This window comes from Ostrinia furnacalis, unplaced genomic scaffold (genome assembly GCF_004193835.3).
Source record: "Ostrinia furnacalis isolate ACB-3 unplaced genomic scaffold, ASM419383v2 OfSCF1299, whole genome shotgun sequence".
In the NCBI taxonomy this organism is placed as follows: domain Eukaryota; kingdom Metazoa; phylum Arthropoda; class Insecta; order Lepidoptera; family Crambidae; genus Ostrinia; species Ostrinia furnacalis.
Window position 1 is genome coordinate 37,246 of NW_021131538.1, and position 18,344 is coordinate 55,589.

General features: G+C 37.8%; 2 protein-coding genes across 5 annotated transcripts; one reads left to right on the forward strand and one right to left on the reverse strand.

The window, feature by feature from the left end:
- Positions 1–10: 10 nt before the first annotated feature.
- PDZ-GEF (PDZ domain-containing guanine nucleotide exchange factor) lies at positions 11–5,515 on the reverse strand. Of its 2 annotated transcripts, none has more exons than XM_028303775.1 (2): positions 5,240–5,509; positions 11–4,798 (listed from the first exon to the last, which is right to left on the reverse strand). In XM_028303775.1, the coding sequence occupies exon 2, from the start codon at positions 4,761–4,763 to the stop codon at positions 1,224–1,226; it is 3,540 nt and encodes a 1,179-aa protein (XP_028159576.1). In that variant the 5' UTR covers positions 4,764–4,798; positions 5,240–5,509; the 3' UTR covers positions 11–1,223. The 2 variants fall into 2 exon arrangements, with proteins under 2 accessions (XP_028159576.1, XP_028159575.1); XM_028303774.1 differs by having other exon boundaries at positions 224–4,795; positions 5,240–5,515.
- A 1,385-nt stretch (positions 5,516–6,900) lies between these two features.
- Positions 6,901–18,030, forward strand: wdb (serine/threonine-protein phosphatase regulatory subunit widerborst). Of its 3 annotated transcripts, none has more exons than XM_028303777.1 (8): positions 6,901–7,303; positions 7,408–7,799; positions 11,704–11,900; positions 12,840–13,034; positions 13,326–13,516; positions 14,839–15,052; positions 17,427–17,546; positions 17,774–18,030. In XM_028303777.1, exons 2-8 carry the CDS (start codon positions 7,661–7,663, stop codon positions 18,005–18,007), a joined length of 1,290 nt encoding a protein of 429 aa, XP_028159578.1. In that variant the 5' UTR covers positions 6,901–7,303; positions 7,408–7,660; the 3' UTR covers positions 18,008–18,030. The 3 variants fall into 3 exon arrangements, with proteins under 3 accessions (XP_028159578.1, XP_028159579.1, XP_028159580.1); XM_028303778.1 differs by having other exon boundaries at positions 7,517–7,799; XM_028303779.1 differs by having other exon boundaries at positions 6,901–7,044; positions 7,517–7,799.
- The last annotated feature ends 314 nt before the right edge of the window (positions 18,031–18,344 follow it).

The window sequence follows — 18,344 nt, forward strand, 5'->3', positions numbered from 1 at the left end:
AAAATTGAAGTCATATTATGTATTTATTATTTACAAATTATGATAATAATTAAAACCATGATATCAACAGAATTCTAAGCTGCTACCATGAGAAATAATAACATTCAAACCCATTATTGGTCCACAAAGCTACCACATTACTACGAAATAAAATTATTAAAATCATTTGAATCATAAATGTTAAAAGGTACATTAATTATTATTTGGTCTAAGTTTCACAATATAAATAATGAACATTATTATACACAAATAACGGAATGTAGATATACCAAATGGTGGATACACAACAGGTCCCCTCTAATTGGTATACATCAAACAACTTTTTTCTAGATAAAACTGGAAAATGGTGGGTCACATTATAATAATTAAATTATAATTAATATTTTAGAGGCATGGCTTATTAATGTAATAATTTTACACTATATAACACTAGGAAAATTGTCTTAATTATACAGTCTTTAGACTTAGCTGTAAGAGTACATACATGATTTTATATTAATATAAGAAAAATTTTATATAAACATGTGCTTTCTATTCGTCAAGTGAGATTACAAAACAGTGAACTATATAAATAGACATTGATTAAGGGCAGATTTTCCAATAGTCAGATAAGACTTATCTATTCTTGCAATAATCTGTGACTTATCTGAGAAATCTTTACCACCTTTACAGGCAGATTTCTCCTTACATTATAAGATGTATCTACGCAATAAAATATAACTAATAACTCTAAACAGTGTGTATTAAATTTCATATAAAACACAAAGGATCAGAACACGATGTTAAAAATGTGACCAGTAAATTACGCAAATCACTTGTACTCGTCTAACAGTTGTTGCTTTAAAATGTAAGATTAATGACTAATGATTTTCCGTCATTAGTCTGTCTTTCCTTATGGGCTGCACCCAGTAAGTACCCTACCAACTAATTAACTGTTTCCGAAGAGACTCGTCGCTACGTTGCGCCATCGTATCGCGATACGCGACCATAAATTTTAAAGAATAAAATATGCTAGTTGTGCATTTTCTTCAACTGCGGATTAAATGTAGTTGTTTGTATTCCTACATTCAAATGATTTATTGCTATGAGAATTCTTCAATAACTTATACATTCCACACTGCAGATTACATAATTGGGTACCTACTTAGTTTACGAGTATTTATTATATTTTATTGCCGAAATAAATATTAACTGGAATAATCGTGCCTTATAGTATTTAAAATTTAAACAGCCGACACTTGTTGATCGTCATCGTCGTCGTCAGGCGTATCTTGATAATAGTCATATTGGCGGGTTACGCCTTCATGGGAGTGTGCGCGACTGAGACGCTCGAGACGCGCCACCTGAGCGGCCAGCGTGTAGGGCTGCGGCATGCGCGGCGGCGGCACCGGCCGCGCGCAGCTCGGCGCGTTGCACGAGCCGTGCCCGCTGTCACTCGACGTAGCAGACCCAGTTTTACGCAAAGGCAAGTTTACTAAGGAAGTCACGCTACTACTTTCTGCTGACAAATCAACAGGAAGAGGCGTGGGCGTATCAGAGTGTGATCTCTCGTGTGCGGTTCGAGGGCAACAAATGCCAGGGCCGGGGCCGTCCCGACGATGGGAGCAGGGCGACGGGCCCGGTGGCGGAGGTCGTGGCTGATGTGGCCTCGTCTTCGCCGGTTCGGATAAAGCCAATAACTTCCTTACGGCTTGGGGGGAAGCGGCGCCAAATTTATTGCCCGCGAAACTCTTTTTACTTTCACTGGCTGAGGAAGCACTGCTTGTTGTGGACAAAGAGGGAGACGGGTGACGGCGGCGAGGCATAGCGGGGACCGGCCCTGATCCCTCGCACTCTAGCGACAAAGCGTGTAAACGCTCTTCATCTGTTTCGACATGCATTCGATTCAAATAAGCTTTTACTCTTCTAACCATTTGTGCTTCTTCAAACATCTTTTTAGGATTAGGGACATTTGAGGATTTCTTTCTTCTTTTAACAGTAACTTGTCCCTGTTGCACACCTCCTGTGGTCAGTTGGTTGAGGGCTACCATGGCATTTGATGGGGGTTGTTTACCAAATTCTAATAACGAAATAAGGTCATATGGTGAGCTACACATATTTGTAAGAGTTCGAACTTCTTTAGCTATCATACGAAGTTTTTCGAAATTGACCATTCCTTCAACTTTAGTGTCATTTCCCAAATGGATAAATGTAAGATCTTTTTTTACTACAGGATAGAAGGGAATAACTGGTGATCTACCTTGTTCAGTTGTTACTAATTGTCTGTACTTAGACATGTTTCGAGATGGATCCATCAGCATTTGTAAATCAGTGAACAGTTTATAATATTTGGTAGGCAATTTTTCCCAAGTCATTCTCAATCTTGATACTGCACCATGTCCCAGGCCAGACACTATAGCAAACATGGAATTGAAATTTTTGCATTCCTTGCAATGTCGAGCAACCTTAATGAATTGCTTGACGATTTTTGAACGTCGAACAAGATTTTGTTCATTTACAACTTCAGTAACTACCCAAAACATTTCTTTGTTTACAAGTTCTGCAAATTGTGATAACATTGGAATACCATATCGACTTTTTAATTCAAATAGATCATCAACATATTCAGTGCTTTCAATTTGTCTGAAGATGCAGAAATCTTGCAAAGTTAATTGCACAGCTACTTCCACAGCATTTAATTGCAAGAAGTGGACAACACTTTCTCTCAGGAGTTCTGGAGCCATCTCATCTGGTACTAATGTCTCACTGACCCCATTTGTTTTCAGGTAATACCTTGAGCTAAGACCAATTCTTTCAGCTAAATTTTGGAGCTGATCTGGCAAACGATGTTGTTTAATAATGCCACCTTGTGCTACAGATACTTCACATAAGGAAAAGTTTGAACTGGGATCAGTAATACCAAACTCTTGCAAAGTTAACATGACAACCTCTCTAGCAGTTGTCTCTTTGTGCACTAACAAATATTTGCAAGTTTGGTCAGCCCTATACACTTTTAGAACATGTTCTGGGTAATCAGAAGACTGATATTCATCATAACAAATAGATATGAGGTCTGGATTACTGTGTGAACTGTAAAATGAAGTACTTGAGTTAGCCTTATTTAGAGATTCGGAATTTGAAAGTATACTATCATCAGTATGTAATCCATCATTAATTGTGTTTTTAGGAAGTATATTCATTTTCATTAAAGCTTTTTGTAATCTCCTTTTGGGACCTAAAGTCATGAATCCTTTTTGTGGTTCTTTTTTTATGCTAAGCTGTTGCGGTTTTTTGGTGGGGGATTGAAATACTGGATTTGCAATAATGGGGTCATCACTTAGCAATTCTGCTGTTGATAATCGTGCTCTGGGGTCTGTCTGCCATCGAACCATATTAGCACATCCACGGTGCCTGGATGAATTTTCAGGTGTAAGCAACATTTGCTTAAAATTTAACAAATTGCTCTTTACTGTAATGCTCAAGTGTGTTGAACCCCTCAATATTTCCATAGCTTTTGCATGGCTGACATGTTGGAATGACTGCCCATTAACTTCTATTACTTGATCACCTCTTTTCAGCCCAACTTCCTCTGCTTTAGAATGTTTTTCAACTTTCAATATGAATATTCCATATCCTCTTTCATAGCCTCCTTCTATGGTAAAGTTGAGAGGTTCATCCCTTGAAGGGCGCGACAATGTGACACTCCTGCTGCGCGCTTTTGCTGAGCAGGCAATATTTAGCAAACGTAATTGACTTTCCATCTTATTATTTTCCAAGACAGATTCAAAACTTTCTAGAAATTCCATCATATTAGGATCTGTTTCAAAATCAGTGAAGTGATTGTTAACCCAAAGTAGAACTACCCTTGTGACTTTATCACGAACAGAAGGCTCAGAGAACCAGGCAAGTAGCTGTTTAGCAACAACTAAAGGGCTTTCAATAAATGTTCTATGGGTTAATAAGAAATCCTCTACATATGTGGAATCCCGTGAATTATCTTCAATAAGCTGCAACATCAATTGATCTGGAGTACCTCTTATAACTACATGGCCTTGCTGACGACCTGACTCTCCAGGTGTCCCCCTATATTCGGTGACCAATACAACAACTCCATTTTCATTTTCATGTCGTCTTATATTTTCTTCTCCTTGATGCAGTATGCGGTAATAGTCAGTTTGTGTAATGCAAACAAATTGACAGTCATCACAACGTGTAGTCATCACACCTCTGTGATACAGTTTTTCAAGTGTAGCTTCAACCATTCCAAAACTATCACCAACATTTAGATACTCAATTTCTCCATTTTGATGTTCAATACCAACATGCCCATTGATAAGAACTGACCATGAATCATGTTCCTCTCCATCATTCATCACCACAGTCCCAGCCTTTTCAACAACGGCAAAAACCATTACTGCACACAATGCACGGCGAACTGTGAGAGTCATGTTGGTAAAAGCCTTCAAATGTTGAGTGAATTCCAAAAGAATCTCTATATCTTCATCAGTTCTCTCACTTGGGTCTTTTTCGAGGCATTCTCGTACAGCATCACGTACAGTGAGGCTGTCCATACTCTCTTCCAAATCTTCTTCCTCGTCAGAGTCCACAATGGACTCGAGGAGGCCTGACAAATCCACCTCCATGTCCATATCGAGTGAGCTGTGGACTGAAGTCATGGTGTCACTGCCACTGTATGCGGAGCTCGTGTCGCTGGCGTTGGAGCACTTGATAGTGTGGGGGTACAGCTCCGGACTGTGACGGCCTCCACGCCCACCTCTCAACATTGTGAAGATTCTACTCTATCCTGACTTACTTTCTTCTGAAACAATGCAAATAGTAATCATTGATAAGGATACAATTATTTATACCATCAAAAACCCAGTCTATTTATCAATAATCAAAACGGTTGCCTACTATGAATAAAAAGTGTACCTACTCAATATGTTTATGTAAGTTTATTTAGTTCAGAGAGCTACAATTTCCAACATGCATCTCATACAATAAAACACAATTTATTCTAATTTTATAACTATTGACATGTGAGAAACACTAGATAAGTATAAAATAAGCCAAATTAAATAAACCACTATGTAATGAATGCACTTTCTTCAGCTAGTCGTGGTAGGTAGGTACCTACGCGAAGATACTTGATGCGTGATGTATACTCATCATTACGTAATGATACTTTTGTTTTATCAAACAATGTAGAACGTTAAGTCATACTGAAAAGATGAAATAAATAAACATTAACGGTTTGTACCTTCACATCACAATTTCTATTTATTTTGCATTCATGGCGGAACTGTCAATGCTTCCATGTTGCTTTCTAAAATGATTTATCTCCCACAGAGGTTGATAGTAAGATATCAGCTAACACAACACTGCACTTGTAACTTTACACAGTCCTATCCCGAAAACAATGATAATTTAACTTGAGATCAATACTTGAAAACAGTAGAATTACACCAAAAAATCTTTAGAAAGCCACTTTCTCATAAGCTGAACGCCATAAACAATCGTGTTTTTTTTCTTCTATCTTTTCAAAATTTCACAGACTAAAGATGAATAAGCCGTGAGTTTATAGCCGTGGGTGTTCCCCAACACGCTAGGCGTCTTACCTTTAAAAATAACGCTATCGGTACAAAAAGATATAGGGTAAACGCACATAAGATCAGTATAAAACACAAGAATTTTGAAATATTTATAAATAAGTAAAAAAACATATATATTCAAAATATTTTGTGGGACAGCAAAACACGCTGTATTCTTAATAAATATCAGCTTGTCTCTAGAGATGGGTAGTGGGTAAAAACCCATTTCACCCGATTGGGTTAAAACCGGGTGATTTACCGGTGAAAAACCCGGTTTTTACCCATTATCACCCATTCTGGTGGGTGAAAACAAAAATAGCGCTTTTTTTTAAAGTGAGAAGTGGTATTTGTTGCTAAGGGGGCGTTCTAGTGTTACGTAATGCAATCTGGGGGAGAGGAGGTCTTGAAAAACGTTACAATGCGTTACAGTGGCGGAAGGGGGCGGTTCGATTTCAAGTTTNAATTATAAAATTATTTGTTTTCACCCGGTGTAAACACCCACGGGTGGAATGAAACGGGTTTTTATTGGGTTTTTACCCTCATGTGGGTTTTTACCCGGGTGGAAACCCATCTCTACTTGTCTCACGGCTCAAGTTTAGTCTTAGTTTTTTACAATGGCCCTGTCAGTAATAATGATGATTTCATATAATCAACAACCAGTTGCTATCAATCAACTCTTTCAACTAAAGAAAGAGGCACTTGAATAAATGTAGGGTAAACATTTTATCATTGCTATAGTTAAGGCGACAGACTTAGGTAAGATGGTGGTAGCTAGCCAAATGGATTTAGATCAATATCAACCAAAATGAGCAGAAAATGTTACTCCACTGGGAATCGAATCCGGGGCCTTTGCATCTGAAACAGGTGGGCTACCAGTACCACTAGGCCCAAGAAGTAGTAATAATGGTTACTTAGTTTATTTTTAACTTATTTTTCCTCTCTCGCTTGTATAATGTCGCTTGTTTGTAAGAAAGGGAATGAAATGAATTATACACTTTCAAAGGCGGATGTATAACGCCAGATAAATAACGTTATCTGTGATATGAAAAAAGCATAAACTTGGTATCTCTTCCATAGACTACAAAAAATATTTTTTTATGAACGCAACTATACGCCATCGGAAGAAGTTGTTAGTCATAATTACTTTTTTAGCTAAAAAGATCCCCAAGGGTCATTATCTTTTGATATAATTCACTAAAATCAATATTTTAAAAAATCGTTTGTATTGATATAAATATTTCTACGTAAAAAACAGTTTTTGTAATAAAGAGTATCCAAACTGGCCAACTGAACATTTTCTATCTCCATCTATTTTCAGATTTAGGTACTTTTCTACGAGTGTAGCGTTTTCGCAGCAAACCAGTGATGATAATCTTTTAGTTTTAATTTTGTAAATTGATCGTTTCCCGTAGTGAAAAAAGTCGTGGAAACATATAATTATTCCTGTGAAAGTGCATCATCTCAAAATACTCTTGTGCGTAGCGTTAAAATGCGTTCTGTTGAAGTGTCGAAACGGATGGTGAGCGATGGCGAGAATACGGTGATAGATTTTTGATGTTAAATTTTGCTCCGTGTCATCATCGCTACAGATTTCGATCACGACATTTCAGTACATAAACCGTTTTGTATCGCCATTTCAAGTGTTGTAATTAGCAAATCTTCAATAATCTTGAACGATTATTGTAAAAGAAATATATTGTCATTGACTGACCGGCTGATATTACACGAGGCTTGTATGTATATGTGACTTCTACCTTCTGCTATTCGTGACACGCCTCAGAAAATAAAGTCAGATTTGTGAATCGAATTATTTCTTTTTGTTATTGTGTCATTTTAGTGATATAGACGTTTTAAAATTACGTAACTGTTGTGGAATCTTATGTGTAGAATGGCCTGAGTGTGACCACTCCATTACCGTCATGTGTGACGAAGGAATGTTTGTTTAGGCTCTAATATTGTGCTACGACCTTACGGGAAGTGCGCGTTCGTCTCGTGGACTGGGCCGGATCATGACTCTGCCCGAACCAAAACAAGTTACGCATTGATCACTATCGACGTTTTGTCACTTTGGACACTTTTTTATCGCCAAAATGTCTTCGGGAACGTTTGTGGACAGGATTGATCCTTTCGCCAAGCGGTCGCTGAAGAAAAAGACTAAGAAGTCGCAAGGCTCCTCCCGATACCGCAACACGCAGGACGTGGAGCTGCAGGCGCTGCCGCTGCTCAAGGGTACGTGCTGCGTCCCCCTCACCCCTCACTCCTCACTCATCTTCACTCTGTTTGTTGCCATACACACCATTCAGTCATTAGTTCAATGAACCTTTGATAATAACAATTTGATATTTACAACTATTATTATTATCCACTTTTGCCCCAATGCCAAATTTGCAGTACAGTGCAGTAGTTACATGGTGGTGGACTAATCTGACCAATTTGTAGCTAGAAAATGTGTATCCAATAACTGGATTATTATTCATAGTAGGTACTTGAATATCAGCTAACATACCTAAACACTTATAAATAGGGAAGTAGAACATTGAAGTGAAATACTAGTTGACAGAAATGAAATGATTTTTAATTGAAACACACAAAAAGTTAACTTTCTATTGTTATATTTCATAAAAACCTATTCAATATAAAAATAAATGTGCCTATACAGGTCCTTACTTGTTTAAACATTCTTATGATAAAGGTAGGTTAGATGTAAAATATGATTAATTTGCATGCATTATTTCTTCGTTGACCCTGACCTAGTTATAATCCAATTCTTTCCATTGCCCCAGAGTCTGGGGCTTACTGTCTAAAGATTAATCATAAGTAAAACCTTAATTTCTTGATTGAGTAAAAACTTAACAACTTTTACATAAAATTTACAAATTGTATAAAGCTAATAATAGCAATTTTGATTGATACCAATGTATCCATAAATCAATCACTGCTTTTTTATTTTTTTACGTTAAAGTTAGTGACTAGTATGTTAAAATGATATGATGATAGGTTGGTTTTGCTGATGTTTTTCTAACATGGTACATAGTTATTATTCAACTAATTTGTAGCCCCCCATTTCCAACAATTTTTTAAAAGTTTTTATTTCATTTATAAGAATTTAATGTAAATTCTGACCTGTGCTGCTTTGGTGTAAATAAAAATTTTCATTTGTAACTACTTCCTTATTTACTTCTGATCTAAAATTTTGAATATCAAGTAATTGAATAACAATGCAACGTCATTTCTGGTCCGATGATGGAACTGAAGTAACTTTTTTAGATCAATGATGTTCTTACTAAAAAGATGACAATGAATAACTTAGAACAAAATTGGTTTCACCAAGTTTTTTTAATAACAAACAAATTCTTATTTATCTTATAAATTCTGAAATAGATTAATTAATTATTTATTTATTAACATGAAATATAGTAACACACACAACAAAATAATTATTGTAAAGGCCACAAGCCTACTACTTTATTATACTTCTTTACCACCCAGGGTGTAAGATACTTTAACCCTACACTGCATGATTTTTTTGTTTTTAGGAAAAATAATCTTTTCAGGTAATATTTGTGGTCTAGAACACGGGAAGCACAGCTAAAATTAAAAAAAACTAGTAGTTGAGGAGAAAATTGATTTTTTAATTTTGTTCCATATGTGGCACTGCATGCAATGACCTACCTAAATTAAAGCGTAATCAATACAGGGCATGTGTAGTAGTTATCAAGGATTTCTCCCATTTATGAGGCTTATTAGGTAAATATTGGCGCAGCATGATAGAGGCCTTAGTAGCGCACATCTGCTCATCCACTGACAATGCTTCTCGTTTGGGTATAGCTTGACATTTTTTTTAGGATTTCTATTAGATGTCTGAGTTATGGAGACGATCGTATCCTGCAGTGCCTGCTGGTGGCTGAGTTATATTGTCATTGAAGTTTAGATATTGCTGAATTTTTCAAACTGGTTTACTTACTGATATGGTATTTCTTATCAATGGCAAATAATTACAAGAAATATTGCAAAGGAATTTCAACTTCTGGTTCTAGATCGGTTTGCCCTCAAAACTCAAGATTTGTTGGATGGTATTTTTTTTTCCAGCTGATATTTTGCTTTATTCTGGCGACGGAAACAGCAGATGTAGGAGAAGCGTCTTTTGCAGCAGACGCGGAAGAAACAACTGTTGATTGAAGTGTTCGTGAAGCCAACTGCACCACGAATCTGAATGTAGGGAACAGCAGGATCTAACCACTAGGATTTGGTATATTATGCTGCTGCATATCACCAGCATATGACCCTGATAATGGTGCAGCTAATTTATACCTGTTCAGTGAAAAAAATTGCACTTCGTCATCCGTACTTATTGCTAAATGTTTCAGAAAGTTTGTTGAGGGTAGATCTAATTGAGGCAATGTCATCGTCATTTTCGGCCTGAGGAGTCTTGTTCATCTTCATTGCCTAATGGTATTGTCAAATAATTTTGGATTTGAGCGCTGGATGAGGTTTTCTTCGCCACTATGCAAAAATAATCAACATCATACCATTAGTATACATATCTAAAATTGTATCATCACTGCATGAAGTGACACATCGGGAACACACAGTAATTGTAAAAATTTAGTATCGAAACACGGCCGAATCAAAAAAATATACTTACATTTGTTTAGATCACTCATATTTCGACATGAAAACAATTTATCCACTGTTGCATTCCATAAACAACTATTTTTTATTAAATTTTCAAAATGAATACGCACGGCGCGTGGCTGACGTTCAAAATTTTTAATTAAATGACTGATTAAGCGAGATAGTGCTGCCATCTAATTTCAACTAATGCAATAAATGGATGCTATTGGTTGTTGTCACTTTATTTACGTAATGATAGATGCCACTACTTGGCTCAAATCAGAAAAAACATCAATTATATTGGTTGTCCCACATAAGGGACTGAATGCAGTGTAGGGTTAATGCAGAGGGTTCTGTTCCATTTCTACAATATGATTTCTAGATAAATAATAAATAAATAAATAAACATCCTTGGACATTTTACACTGCGCCGCTAGCCCCAAACTAAGCAAAGCTTGTACAAGACTAGACTAGACAACGGATATAAACATACTTAAATATCTTAATTTTTTTCGTGATATAGCACTGAACATTATTATCAGGTATGAAAACAGAATCAGGATGTAAATTGACTAAAAGTCAATAGATCAATACAAAGTTTAAATTTCAGATCAGAAAAAAAAAACAAAATAAAAAGTTTTCTATTTTTAGTGACCAGGCTTACTACTTTGGGTCATCTAAACATTTTTTTAAAATAATTATGTTACAATCAAACATTATGAGTCCAACTATAAAAAATATTATTGCTGTAGATTCTATGTATAATCCTTTATTCTACATAAATGAATGTTATTTGCATGATTTTCCTGAAACCAAAAACACAACAAACAACAACAAGGCAGACTTATTTAGATGTTAAAAGTTATATGATTTATTAAAATTTCCTATTACAAATAGTTAAAATATTAATTAATTACCTTTGGCTTCATTTTTTTGTTGTGTTTAATACTGTATATGTTGATAGCCCAATAAATAAATAAATTTCCTATGCTACATGACATCAAACTAAACACGAAACTTTTACTACAGAACAAAAATTATATTTTTAAACTATTTAACATCATATACACCCATTTAGACCATAAACTATTAGTATTAAAATCTATTCCACTGATGCATGCATCAACAAAACTACATACAAACATTTGAATTTTTTTTGGCATTATACTAAATTGCTTGTGGGTGGCTCAGTTAAGACACACAATAAAGAGGAACACTAGTTTTAGAGTATTCGAATTCTTCTTAGATTAAAATTAAGTATTTTACATATTACTTGCGATCATTAGTATAATTAAAATAATCAACTCATATCAATCAAGCTCCAAAAAGAGATTCAGCTGTAAGTTCTAATTGATGCTGCACAACAGAATGCAACCAACACCAACAACTGAATTTCGCCGCACGCCGTCGCGCTGTTGTAAAGCATTGCCAAATAATTTTAGAATCACATGCTGAACTTCCATTGTTGCAATGTAAATAATTAAATGTATTTTTACAATAAAAAATATTCTTCTTCCAGATGTAGCCAGCAGTGAACAGGAGGAGCTATTTATTCGTAAACTACGACAATGCTGTGTAGCATTTGACTTCATGGATCCTGTCGCTGATTTGAAGGGGAAGGAGATTAAACGTGCCACGCTGAACGAGCTTGTAGAGTACATTACTGGTGGGCGTGGGGTGCTTACTGAACCTGTCTACCCAGAGATAATAAAAATGGTAAATCAATCATAAAAGATCTAACAAACACATAATTTCTGGATATTCCATCAATACCTCATACATTATTACTTCTGGATCTGAGGCTGCAGTGCTCTTAGTATTTTCCATCACACTACATACATAATATTAGTTCATATCTTAAAGTGTACCTATACGATGTTGTGGTTTTTATTGTGACTAGAGGATATGACGGCGGCCTAAAATTATTCGATTAAGACAACATATTTTTAAAGCAATTCAAATCGCACAATTCGTTTACGACTGCTGGACTTTTTGCTAGTGGTTGTGTTTGAATATCTCAAATGGGAAATGTTTGCATGATGAGCTTAAAACAGATGTCGTAGTCTAACCCTTTGTTCTAAATATTTCTTATCTCTTTAAAAAATATTCACTGGCTTTGAATGAAAGTTTAAAAAGCCTTTTGCGGGACTTCAAGGCCTATTAATAGGTAGTAACTTGCTTATAGTAAATTATTTAATACACACAATCAAGGTCTTTGTTGTCTTGACGCTACCGAGATTATTGTTGGTAAACAACAACACCTTACCACCAAGAGATATGGCTAATGCTTTTCAAACATTTTATGGAGAATAATAGGTCATAAGTAGCAAAGATTTTCATAATATTAATATTACACCATGTGAATTCACAGCAATTGGTAGGCATACTGTGTCGTCACATTTAGTCGTAGGTTTATTATCATTATTAGTATCCATTTAAGATAATGCCCTCACCCATTAACCTTATAAATAAAATACACAATACTTTTCGTATATTTGTATGAACCAAGTATAAATTGGTCATTCCAGTAAATTCAGATGTCCTTTCTAAACAAAACGTAGTTGCAGAATACATGTAGAAGTCTTTTAGTGAAAGTTACGATTTTTTACAGTTGATTGAATTTTTCCCTTACATAAGCATTCTGGATTTTCGTAGATATCGGCCAACCTATTCCGCACTCTACCCCCGAGCGAAAATCCTGATTTCGATCCTGAGGAAGACGACCCGACTCTGGAGGCCTCGTGGCCACATCTCCAACTAGTCTACGAGTTTTTCTTACGTTTTCTGGAGTCTACCGATTTTCAGCCCACTATCGGCAAGAAGGTCATTGACCAGAAATTTGTATTGCAGGTAATTGCTAATCAGTTTTATTTACCATGAATTTACCAGATCAGAATGACCGCAAACTGTGTATGTAGATACTACATATGTAGTACCAATAAGTGCAAGTGCTGTCGCCAGGGTAATCAAGCCTGTTGCGCTTGCGGTTGACATGATATTGCGGCTATCGACACTAACTAGTAGAATTAAACTGTTGTGATTGGCATGTAGGTCCATCATTTAAAGTAGGACATTCAAATATTTATTAATATTATCGTGTAAGTCTTGTATTGTGACCTAATTTGAATATGTTTTCAACAGCTTCTAGATTTGTTCGATTCGGAAGACCCACGAGAACGTGATTTCTTGAAGACGGTTCTTCACCGTATCTATGGAAAATTCTTGGGGCTGCGTGCTTTTATACGGAAACAGATCAACAACATATTTTTGCGATTCGTTTATGAAACTGAACATTTTAACGGCGTAGGGGAGCTGTTAGAAATATTGGGAAGGTATGTTTCTTCACATTCATATTTTTAAACTGCTTGATTGTTGTTTTAAACATATTAAAATACATCGAATTACCCATCGATTGTCGTTCGTCCAATATAATCTTTCGGTATTCATTTTCAAGTAGCACTGCAATACTGGCAATAGTTATAGAATGGACGTTATCTACCTATAGATATCTTTTATGAGTGTGTATCTAAGATAAGACACTATAGAACTATGTTTAATTAGGTGGCAATATGTATTGGTGTTAGATTTTATGACAAGTAAAGGTTATTAGGTAATCAAATTCTTGAGCAGTATTTTAAACTTGGCTAATTAGCTTCTCTCACAATCATGGATTTTTTTGAGTCACGGCCGTCCGTCACTATGATATAAGGAAATACATATTAAATATTATTTTATTTACGATACTAGTCTAGTGGTATTGTTTTGTACTACAATTTCAACAGATGCGGGCATACGGATGAATCCCATATCAGATACCAAAATTCTGGAATAAAACAAGCAATGAAACTTACGTGAATTGTCTCCAGTTTTGTACTGGAGGGCGATACTAAGCTGAATTGTAACTTCTTCTATTACTTCGAATTTATTTAATTGGATCGGGAACCGTTGATGAATCGCGACTTACGTCCCGTCTACACGTGTCTTCAAGCAGTTCTGTAGATTAAAAAGCTAATTTGCATGTAAATGTAAAGTATCAATATATTATCCCATTCACTGTCCACAAACAAGACACAATAGTCAAACAATAGGGCGTGAACTATAATGTACTACAGACATCGGTACGTTAAGCTAAACACTGAAACCACTGGGATCTTATGTAATTGTAATAGGCACGGCTTTGCAACAAATATTATGTACTGGCCCGCGCCAGTGGAAATAAAACTGTGAATTTACTAATAAATAAAGTCGAATAACATCGGTACCGAATTCCCTATGCATCTGATTACTCATCTTTGATTGCAAAGTATATTATAACAGTCTTAGTAACTTTAATGTTTTTTTTTCATACTACTGACAGTTTCTTTTGGCGCGTACATACTAATTCGTTGTCATGAAATTAAAACGACAAAACGAGTCTCAACGCGACATTTATTGTGTAGTACATGAGTACATACAGTTTGACGTTTCTGCTGTGTTGCTACAGCCGTAGTTCCAAACAGAGCGGGCTACAGCGGACATCTTCGGCTACCCTAGTGCAAATGTCACGTTAAACCCGTAATTATCTATTTTAATTGTCATGGAACGCGAAAGAAAATCTTATATTCGATTGTAAAACTTGTGATGCCCCCATTTCACACGGATTTTAAAATTCCAGTATAATAAACGGCTTCGCTCTGCCACTGAAGAGCGAGCACAAACAGTTCCTGGTGAAGGTCCTGCTGCCGCTGCACAAGGTGAAGTGCCTGTCGCTGTACCACGCGCAGCTGGCCTACTGCGTGGTGCAGTTCCTGGAGAAGGACGCCACGCTCACCGAGCCCGTGGTGCGCGGCCTGCTCAAGTTCTGGCCCAAGACGTGTTCACAGAAAGAGGTGAGACTTAGCTCGACATCACGGTCACTAGAACGAGCGCGACAGTTCCTGGTGAAGGTTGCCGCTGTTCCACGCTCAGCCGGCCTACTCAAGTTCTGGCCCAAGACGTGTTCACAGAAAGAGGTGAGACCTTAGCTCGACATCACGGTCAGTAGAGCGAGCACGACAGTTCCTGGTGAGGATTGCCGCTATTCCACGCTCAGCCGGCCTACTCAAGTTCTGGCCCAAGACGTGTTCACAGAAAGAGGTGAGACTTAGCTCGACAGTCACGGTCACAGCGAGCACCACAGTTCCTGAAGGTCCTGCTGCCACTGCACAAGGTGAAGTGCCTGTCGCTGTACCACGCGCAGCTGGCCTACTGCGTGGTGCAGTTCCTGGAGAAGGACGCCACGCTCACCGAGCCCGTGGTGCGCGGCCTGCTCAAGTTCTGGCCCAAGACGTGTTCACAGAAAGAGGTGAGACTTAGCTCGACATCACGGTCACTAGAACGAGCGCGACAGTTCCTGGTGAAGGTTGCCGCTGTTCCACGCTCAGCCGGCCTACTCAAGTTCTGGCCCAAGACGTGTTCACAGAAAGAGGTGAGACCTAGCTCGACATCACGGTCAGTAGAGCGAGCGCGACAGTTCCTGGTGAAGGTTGCCGCTGTTCCACGCTCAGCCGGCCTACTCAAGTTCTGGCCCAAGACGTGTTCACAGAAAGAGGTGAGACCTTAGCTCGACATCACTGTCAGTAGAGCGAGCACCACAGTTCCTGAAGGTCCTGCTGCCACTGCACAAGGTGAAGTGCCTGTCGCTGTCCCACGCGCAGCTGGGCCTACTGAGGTGGGATACACTTTTTTTTGGGTAGGCCTCCTACAGGTGGACCAACGATCTGGTAAAGGTTGCGGGAAGAGCCTGGATGCGGGCAGCGCAGGACCGTTCATTGTGGAAAACCTTGGAGGAGGCCTTTGTCCAGCAGTGAACGAACGAACGCTTTTTAATTTTGCTTTTGTGAACTAAAAATTGCCAAAATTAATGATTTCCTAACTTAATGGATGTGGGCGGGGCACATAGCTCTTAGAACTGATAGCTGTTGGGGCAGAATAGTTCTCGAATGGTGACTAGTGACCGGCTTGCCACTCGGTGGACCAACGAGCCAGTGAAGGACGCGGCAAACACTTGGATGCGGGTAGCACAGGACCGGTCGTTGTCAAAATTGGTGAGGAGGAGGAGGCCTTTGTCCAGCAGTGAATGGAACCTATTTGACGACAATACTAGTAGCAGTAGCAATACTTTTGGTGTGCAGCATCAATCATTGGGCAGTTGACAACATTAACCAATAAAATATAAAAAAAAATCCCAATTAGTTCTCTTTAAAAATAAACCTAATGTTGACTAGTATCGGACTAGCATTGACAATCAATGACTACCTTTTTGTTTTTTACCATTGACATTTCATTACGAACCACTCTGTGACGAGGATTGTCTGTAATTTATAGAAGAGCGCAATCTAAATATACACAAGCGCGTTACAAATATTTCTCTTTCACGGGTCTCTGCTATATTCGGACAGCGTTGTCCTGAACTAATCCCCTGGCCTTTTAGTATAGCGCGTGCGCACTAATAAGTTGTCATACAGAAGCGCACTCAATCCTGGCGAATCTGTATCGTAGTTTTGTTATGACATCCATCTCTTCTTTCAATGTTCATATAGCGTTGTCCTGCTCTCACATCGATAGCCTTCCGCGGGCGTTAGAGCTCATTAACACCATAACAATATGATACGACACCGACATTAATTTATTTAGTCCTCGGTTCTCTCTAATCTTCTATCGTATGGGCTGATCCAACCTTGACTTTTTAAGCTGGTAGGCGTATATGGCTTGGTACATACATACAATATCTTAACTTGATTCTTATTGGATAATATTTTTAACTTGGAAGACGGGACTAATTGTTTTTGGTGAGTTTAAACCTTGAAATGGGTGGGAATCACCATGAAGAAATTTGCCTACTACGAATAATTGAGAATTAAACCACCCTGTAGGTCGGGAGTTAATTCTCAGACCACAGAGGTGTCTAGACAGGATATTAGAGATTACCGCGATAACCGACGGCGTTAGGAAGTCATTGATCATCTATTGTGTCTGCAAATACCCATGTCGAAGTGAATAGTATTCTGATTCCCATAAATCGTTATTTCGTTTCGCTCCCAAATCAATGTGTACATTTAGTACAGACAGGGTTACCATTTTTATGGCACAGTTTAGAAAACTATTAATAAAGGAAAATAAATTGATTTAATGTTTGTAAATCTAAACTGACGTCACTTCTACGTTCTTTATACATTACTCGGTATAAAATAGTAAGTAACCATAAATTAATTTGAATTCCAGGTGATGTTCCTGGGCGAGATTGAAGAGATACTGGACGTGATTGAGCCTGCGCAGTTCGCCAAAATCCAGGAACCTTTATTCAGACAAATAGCTAAATGTGTCTCCAGTCCGCATTTTCAGGTAAGACTTAAATATCTGTAACAAAAAACTGTATCTATAAAGGTTTTCTTCTATTAAGAATGTATACACATTTCATTGTACCCAATTGCCAGTGTTTGGAAGAAGCAGCTAATTAATTCAGCCACATTCATTAACAGCAAACTTTAATTCAGTAATTAAATGTGTTGATGGGTTGCATGTTACTTTATGATAAATTATTAGATGATGACATGTTTTTTCTATTACAGGTGGCAGAAAGAGCATTGTACTTTTGGAACAACGAATACATAATGTCTTTGATGGAAGAAAACAACCACGTTATAATGCCGATAATGTTCCCGGCTCTGTACCGAATCAGCAAGGAGCACTGGAACCAGACCATCATCGCGCTCGTGTATAATGTCCTGAAAACATTCATGGAGATGAACTCGAAACTATTCGATGAGCTCACTGCTAGCTATAAAGCAGAACGGCAGAAGTGAGTAGACTACTTTTTCTTAATCATCATCATCATCATTTCAGCCACAGGATGTCCACTGCTGAACATAGGCCTCCCCCAATGACTTCCCCATCGCTCTTTGACATGTCGATCCATCTGTAGACGTCCCACCTACGCTGCCTCCACCACAGAACCTTGCTGCCCCATCGGCCGTCAGTTCTGCGTACCCATCGCCACTTCAGCTTCCTAAACCGTTGGGTTATGTCAACGAATTTAGTTCGTTTACGGATCTCCTCATCTCTGATTCGATCTCGTAAAGAAACACTGACCATAGCCCTTTCCATAGCATTCTGTGCAACTTCGAGCTTTTTTATGAGGCC

Coding starts and splice junctions, on each gene's coding strand:
- PDZ-GEF (XM_028303775.1), bottom strand. CDS start 4,763: ATGTTGAGAGGTGGGCGTGGAGGCCGTCACAGTCCGGAGCTGTACCCC.
- wdb (XM_028303777.1), top strand. CDS start 7,661: ATGTCTTCGGGAACGTTTGTGGACAGGATTGATCCTTTCGCCAAGCGG. Junction 11,901..12,839: donor ACCCAGAGATAATAAAAATG/GTAAATCAATCA, acceptor GGATTTTCGTAG/ATATCGGCCAACCTATTCCG. Junction 13,517..14,838: donor CTGTTAGAAATATTGGGAAG/GTATGTTTCTTC, acceptor TTAAAATTCCAG/TATAATAAACGGCTTCGCTC.